Source organism: Vitis vinifera, chromosome 19, assembly GCF_030704535.1.
Source record: "Vitis vinifera cultivar Pinot Noir 40024 chromosome 19, ASM3070453v1".
In the NCBI taxonomy this organism is placed as follows: Eukaryota; Viridiplantae; Streptophyta; class Magnoliopsida; order Vitales; family Vitaceae; genus Vitis; species Vitis vinifera.
Window position 1 is genome coordinate 9977631 of NC_081823.1, and position 7960 is coordinate 9985590.

At 33.6% G+C, this 7960-nt stretch overlaps 1 protein-coding gene across 1 annotated transcript; it reads right to left on the reverse strand.

Moving 5' to 3' along the window:
• Nucleotides 1-312: 312 nt before the first annotated feature.
• Nucleotides 313-1239, reverse strand: LOC100264837 (heavy metal-associated isoprenylated plant protein 47). The gene is made up of 3 exons (XM_010646359.3): nucleotides 1007-1239; nucleotides 791-869; nucleotides 313-656 (listed from the first exon to the last, which is right to left on the reverse strand). Exons 1-3 carry the CDS (start codon nucleotides 1010-1012, stop codon nucleotides 406-408), a joined length of 336 nt encoding a protein of 111 aa, XP_010644661.1. The 5' UTR covers nucleotides 1013-1239; the 3' UTR covers nucleotides 313-405.
• Nucleotides 1240-7960: the final 6721 nt, after the last annotated feature.

Genomic DNA, 7960 nt, shown 5'->3' on the forward strand with positions numbered 1-7960 from the left:
AAAGGCATCAACAGTTGTCTTGGAGCTCTTAGCAATAAGATGGAAGTTCTAGCCTTCCTTTTAGTGAAAGAATGAGACAGCATTATCAAATTAAAAATCAATTTAACCCCATATAGTAGTCTTCCCACAATGGTTATAAACCATTATTTTCTTGTATCTTTTGGAATAGTGTAGAATAATGATTTGATATTGGGTGTTCATCAGTCTAATATATGGAGATGGATTTAGGTTATGATGTTGGCCTAGCTAATTAATTTGCTAGTTTGCTTTGTTAATGAATTCAGCCCTTTGTTAAGAGAATTGCAATCTCCGTTACTCGGAATATCCAAAGAGAGAAACAAGGTCTAATTGAAGAACAAGAAAGGTACAACTTATTAATAGGCCGGGCATGATCCATGCTAAACCTCACATGATGGAGCAATTAGGTTCATCTGCGTAGCCCATGCTAGCAATTAAAACCTGTTGGCTTTGACAACAAGTCTTCGGAGCTGGCTTCGGATCTGGCTTTGGCTTTTCCTTTACTTCTTCCACGCTTACAATAGTCGCATACCCAAGCTTCTTCCCCAGGCAGTGGGTCAAGCTAGCTGAATCAACTCCGTCTCCAATCACCACAACCCGATCTTTTTCTGCTCCTTCTATAGCCACTGAGATCACACCTGTCACATAATCACAAAAGCCCAAAAATGGATCGACTGGGACTATGAATAAATGATTTGAAATAACAAGGCTTTATACTTTCTGTGAACTTCTTGTGGAAAGAAGAAAAATAGTGTTGAAATGTGTATCATACCTTCTTCAACTGCAGCAATCTTCATGGCTTTGGCTCTGCATTTGTCACAGTTCATTTGCACTTTCACAATTATCTTTTGCTACACCATCACACAAGGAACATATCCAAATCTGTTATAGCTATAATTTCACATGCTTCTTTTTGGATCCAGCTAGAACAGATTAAGCTACACAATAAACAAAAAGCATCAATGGAGTTCCAGATCAAAAGGCTCACCTTCATGTTTTGTACTAGGCGAACACAAGGCAACTTTTCTGAATCTCTGACTGAATCTCTGTGAACTTAATTGGCAATGATGCCGAAGGGGAAGACTGACTTCCTCTTATATATGAGAGTTTCAGGGCAGACTTCTTCTGTTTAACTTCGAATACAGCCAGATCTATTCATAATAACTTTTGAGATTTAGACAGTGTATCTGACCATCTCAACACTGCAGTTCTATAGACTAAGTCAATATTCATCCAGCATGTGCAAGTAATTTTCAAGGCTGTTTTGTGGTATGTTCTTACCTGATTAATTTATTCCCCGCCAGCTTGCAATTCATGAAAATTCAATGCCCACCAGTAACTTTTATCAAGAAAATCAAACTTACTAGAAGCTAAATTAGAGTCGGTGATTTTAAAAAGTGTTTTTAAGATTTTTAACACTTTAAAATTTTTATCATTTAAATCTTAGAAATGTTGAAAACATTTTCTAAAATCAATACCAAACGTACTCTTCATTGAATTTCTTTAACAATTGTATATTTCTGCAATCCATATTGTACATTTATGCAGCAAATTGTCTCGGGCTATGTTTGATTTCTAGAAAATTTAAGAGAAAAAAGCAAGAGAAAGACAAAAAAGAGAAAGAAAATAAAAAATAAATTTAAAGTTAGTAAATTATTTTTATATATTACTTAAAACTTATTTAATTTATTTTAATTTTTCTATATAAAAAATAAATAATTTGAAAATATATAAATTTTTAACTAATTTGAATTATATTCGATCTTCTTTCCTATTTTTCATAATAAAACAAAATATGAGAAAATCATTTTACTTTAATTTTTTTTTCTTAATTTCTTTGATACTTTCAAAACCCAAAGATAACCAAGTTTTACATTTTTTCTTCGGTCATTTAAAAAAAAAAAGTAATAAGTAAAAGAAAAATTTTTAAAAAACATTTAAAGCATTCTGAAAGCAAATTGTATTCGGTATTAAACTAAAAAAACAAGCATCATATTAATCTTCTCTTTTATTAGTTGTATGTTGACAAGGCTACTCTTCTTTTCATGATTTTGACTAGTTTAATATATACTTTTAGAAATACTAATAAGTGGGTTGATGGAGTTGTTAAAAGACACTTAAGGTGAGGTGCTTCTAGAAAAAACGGACTTATGTTTTTCTTTTGTTTTTAAAAACCGATGAAAACAACTCCTACTTGTTTTCTAAAATTTTTTCTCTATTTCACTTTGTTTTTAAAAATTGTTTCTAGAGAACAACAACCAAGTAGTGTTAAATTTTTTAAAACAGTTTTTTGTTTTAAAAATTGAAAATTGTTTTTAAACCGCACGACCAAACAGGCTCTACATGACGCAAATTTACTATTTAATTTTAGTAGTTAAAAGATTCTTATTTTTGACAAAGAAAGGAAAAGTAGAGAATAGTCTTAGAACTTTAAGGTGATTCACAATTAGGGATGATGAAATGGAATCAGTCTTGATATGTATGAAGAACATCAACATTAAATTTGAAAATATTAACAAATAATTGCAAACAATAATGTAGAAATATGAGACAAAAAAAATGGTTAGAGTTTTGTGACTTAGATTCTTTTTCGTGTGACCTGAAAAGCTCGTGGTGCTATATATATGATGAAACTAACATTATGAGACTTTTTGGGGGATTTGTGGTGGTCGCAAAGGGGTCAGGCCTATGCAAGGGCTTGCCTTTGCGAAAAATTGTATATATGTGATGATGTATAATCTTAAGGTTATGATAATTATACTTCTATCATAGTTGCTCTAAACTCTCCCCTCTTGCACCAATTTTTAACATAGTGGATCATCTTCTCCTCTTCCTATAGTGTTTTTCGTCTAGGGTTTTCCACATAAATCTAAATATATATATATATATATATTATTGCCTATTCTCATTTGCACTTTGACAATTATCCTCTATTGCACCATCATGCAAGGAACATATCCAAATCTGTTATAGCTATAATTTCATATGCTTCTTTTTAGATCCAGTTAGAACAGCTTAAGCTACACAATAAACAAAAAGCATCAATGGAGTTCCAGATCAAAAGGCTCACCTTTCATGTTTTTCACTAGGCGAACATAACTCAATTAACAATGATGAAGAAGGAGAAGAGACTGACTTCCTAAATATGAGAGGTTCAGGGCAAAATTCTTCTGTTTGACTTCGAATACAACCAGATCTATACAATAATAACTACTGAGATTAGATAACTTGTATTTAACCATCTCAACGATGCGGTTCTATAGACCATAAGTCAAATATTAATCCAACATGCAGCATGTGCAAGGAATTTTTAAGCCTATTATTGGTATGTTCTTACTTGATTTTCGGCACCAGCTTGCAATTCATGAAAACACAATGGCCAATGACTTTTATCAAGAATGTGAAGATATGCAGAATTGCAAATGAAAATAGAGGAGCACTTGAACGTGTATTGAAGCAGAAATTCTCCTTACATTCAGATGAAATAAAAATGTACAAGTGAGGTCTATTTATACACTTGAAATGGATCAATAAAGCTGTTAAGTATTGACAATTGGCATAACTAATTTAACTGACATTAGTTAGATGAATTCTGTTTGGCTACTTGTGATTTTAACTCTAATTCATCTATCAGATTTTGGATATTCCAACCCCCCCTCAAGATGAGAATGAATGTTTATCATTCCCATCTTGCTGATAAGATGATGAAAATTGAGACATTTGAGAGGTTTGGTCAATATATCTGCGAGTTGATGCTTGGAAGGAATGTGGATTATTTTGATCAAACCCTCTAGCAATTTCTCTTTAACTAGATGGCAATCGAGCTGTATATGTTTTGTTCTTTCGTGGTGTACTGGGTTGGAAGCTATTTCTGAAGCAGGTTTGCTGTCAGTATATAGCAGTGCTGGTTAAGGATGCTTAACATTCAAATCAGCCAACAAATAAACCAACCATTGAAGCTCACAAGTTGTAGTGGCTAAAGCTCTGTATTCAGCTTCTACCGAGGACCTACTTACAGTAGGTTGCTTATTTGATTTCCAAGATATAAGAGAGTCTCCTATGAAAACTCTGAAACTAGTAACACTTTGCCTAGTGTCAATGCAGCCACCCCAATCACTATTAGAATATGCCTTTAAATGTAGATCAGATGAAGCCTTTAGGAATAAACCTTAACCTGGTGTTGCCTTAATGTATCGAAGAACTCTTTCTGCATCTTGTAAATGTGTTGAATGAGGATTAGACATAAACTGGCTGAGAGCTTGTATTGCATATGCCAAGTCAGGTCTAGTGATTGTTAAGTAAAGGAGTCTGCCAATGAGTCTTCTGTATGATGCAGGATCAGACAATAAAGGACTTGAATCATTGGCAGTAAGTTTTAAACTTGATTCCATAGGAAAACCAACTGGTTTAGAGCCAGAGAAACCACTATCTTTCAATACATCCAGAGCATACTTTCGTTGAGACAACATAATACCTTTTGCTGATCTGGCTACTTCAATGCCTAAAAAATATTTCAGTTCACCTAAATCTTTTATAGTAAAAGATTCATGGAGAAACTTTTTCACAACATCTATTTCCTTGAGATCATTTGAAGCTATTATAACATCATCAACATAGATTAATAGAGCAATGAAACTAGTTGATGTTTGTCTGATAAAAAGGCTTGAATCTGTCTTTGCTTGACTGAAACCAAACTTGAGTAAAGATGAAGACAACTTTGAGTACCACTGCCTCGAAGCTTGTCTCAAACCATATAAACTCTTTTTGAGTTTACAAACCCGAGGGTCATTTGGTGTTGAAAAACCTAGTGGCAATTGCATGTAGACCTCCTCATTTAAGTCTCCATGTAAGAAGGCATTATTCACATCAAGTTGATGTAAATACCATTGTTTAGTTGCTGCAATAGCAAGAAACACTCTAACTGTTGTCATATTTGCAACAAGAGAGTATGTGTCAAAATAATCAAGCCCCTCTTGTTGAGTGTAGCCCTTGGCTACAAGCCTGGCTTTGTACCTTTCTACACTTCCATCCGCCTTAAATTTCACTCGATATACCCACTTACAACCTATAGCAATTTTGTTTGGAGGTAAAATTGCAAGATCCCAAGTTTTATTATGCTCAAGAGCTTTTATTTCATCAGTCATGGCAGTTTGCCAATGAGGAATTTAGACAGCTTGTTTGTAAGTTTTTGGTTCAAAAGTGGATGAAATAACAGAAATGAAAGCTTTGTATTTGGAGGATAATCTGGAATCAGATAAAAAAGAGAATATGCATTAGGGCTTACCAGATGAGGAGCAGCTTGAAGGTGCTTGAGTTGCTGAATCAATCTTAGTCATATTACCACAATAGTAATTCTACAAGTATTTAGGTAAATGCTTAGTTCTTTCAGACCTTCTAAGACTATTAGCATCATTGTTTGCATGAATTGTATTTTCAGGAATTGAAAGTTCAATAACAGAGGTTGGATCAATAGAATTTGTAGAACCAAAATTTATAGAAACTGAGTTGTTTGGTTTGCAGGATTTGGATTCATATATTTGGGGAAAATCTGGAAAAACAATAGGTTTGTGAATTGTGTTTGGAATAGAGGGAAATGTAGATTCATGAAAAAGTACATTCCGAGAAACAAAAGTTTTGAGAGTTGTTAAGTCAAGAACTTTGTATCCTTTAATATTTGGTCGATAACCAAGAAAAATACATTTTGTTGCTCTTGGCTAGAATTTGCCTCGATTGTTTGTGATTGTACTAGCAAAGCATAAACAACCGAAGACTTTGAAGTAATTGTAGTTAGGTGGCTTTTGAAACAATAATTGATATGGTGTTTGATTATTTAGAATGGATGATGAAGTACGATTTATCAGATGTGTCGCTGTTAATACACAATCTGTCCAATAGGATAAGGGTAATTTTGACTGAAACATGAGAGATCTAGCTACATTCAATAGGTGTTGATGTTTTCTTTCAACCCTTACATTTTGTTCAGGTGTTTCAACACATGATAATTGATGAATAATGCCATGTTCTTAATAGAAAGTAGGCATATTAAATTCTTGACCATTATCTGATCTAAGAGTTTGAATATTAGTGTTGAAATGAGTGTGAACATAAGCTAGAAAGTTGGTAAGTATAGCTTGAGTTTCTGTTTTGGTTTTCATTAAGAATAACCAAGTGAATCTTGTGAAATCATCAACAATAGTTAGAAAGAATTTGTAACTAGAATATGAAGGAATGGAAAAAGGCCCCCAAATGTCAATGTGAACCAATTGAAAGGCTTTATTTGATTGACTATTTGATATAGGAAATGGTAGCTTTTTCTGCTTAGCTAATGGACAAATCTCACAAACTTTGTTATGAATAACCTTTACAGAAGAATCAGAACTATTTATGAGTTGTATTTTTGCATTTGGAATATGGCCTAAACGAAAATGCCATAGATCAGAATTAACAGTACAAGACTCAACTAAAGAACTAGAAGGTAAACCAATTGAACTAGAAAGCATTTCTTTATTTTTTTGAGCAGATAATTGTTGAAGATGGCATAGACCAGATTGAACTTCAGCAAGCCCAATCATCCTCCATTTGCTAAGGTCCTGTAAGATACATTTGGATTGAAGAAAAAATAATCCAATTGAATTATCTTTAGTTAATCTTGATGCAGAAACAAGATTGACATTGAAAGATGGAACATAAAGAGCATTGTGTAAAGTAATATCAGGTGAGAATTTTACAGATCCAGTGAAGATAATTGGAACTGTTTTTCCATTTGGTAAATGAACTTTGGAAGATGTTTTAGGTAAAACAATCGAGTCAAATAGAAGGGGAGAATAGATCATATGATCTGTTGCTCCTATATCAAGAATCCAAGTAAACTGGTTCTTTGATGAAGAAATTGTATTGTAGAAGAAGGAATTACCTGAGATGGATGCAACATTGGAAGTTGCATTAAAATTTGTGTTTGAGTTGGAAAGGCTATTTGCTAGAGTAAGCAGATTTTGGATTTGTTCTTGAGAAAAAATCATGTTGGAATTACTTGAATTTTGCTCCAAAACATTAGTATTATTTGCAGTGGGCAATCTTTGAAAATTTTTTGCTGCAGTTGGTGTAGAGTTGAATCTTTTTCCTCTTGGTCCTTTCCATCTAGGAGGATATCCAATCAGCTGAAAACATTTATCAACTAAGTGACCTGAATAACCACAATGAGAGCAGATTGCATCAGACTTTCCTTTTTGCTTTGTGAATTGAGTATTACTTGTTGAAACAGTTCTTGATGATTGTTCAGCAACCATTGCTTGTGAATCAATGGAAATGCCAACTGCATTAGTTAATGATCTTTGACTCTCTTCTTGTAAAAGTAGGGAGAAAACTCTGCTCATAGATGGTAAAGGAGATTGCAGTAGCAATTGACTTCTAATTGCTGAATAAGAATCGTGAAGCCCCACAAGAAATTTCATTACATAGTCTGATTGTTGTCTATCAGTCAAGTCCTTCAAAATATTACATGAACAACGATTAAGGTTCCCACATCTGCAACTGGGAATAGGACGGTAGCTAATGTATTCATCCCATAAAGCCTTGAATTCACTGAAATATTCAGTGATAGATTTCGAATTTTGAGAAATGGAACTTAAGGATTTTTCCAGGGAGAAAACCATTGGTCCATCACTTCTGAGATATCTGATTTTCAGCTCCTCCTAGATATCAAATGCATTTGTGAAATAGAGAAGACTACCACGGATTTCTTTGGCAATTGAATTCATTAGCCAAGACAGGACAAGATTATTGGCTCTTAGCCAAGCAACACGAAGATGAGGATCATTAGTGATCGGTTGAACCAAAGAACCATCAACAAATGCAATTTTATTTTTCACTGTTAAAGCAATTGACATAGATTGACTCCATGCAATATAATTCTCACCAGTGAATATCTCGGAAACCAGAAGTG

Excerpts from the sequence above, each read along its gene's own strand:
- LOC100264837 (XM_010646359.3), bottom strand. Across the intron at positions 657-790 it reads GATTGCTGCAGTTGAAGAAG|GTGTGATCTCAGTGGCTATA; the intron begins GTATGATACACA and ends ATTATGTGACAG.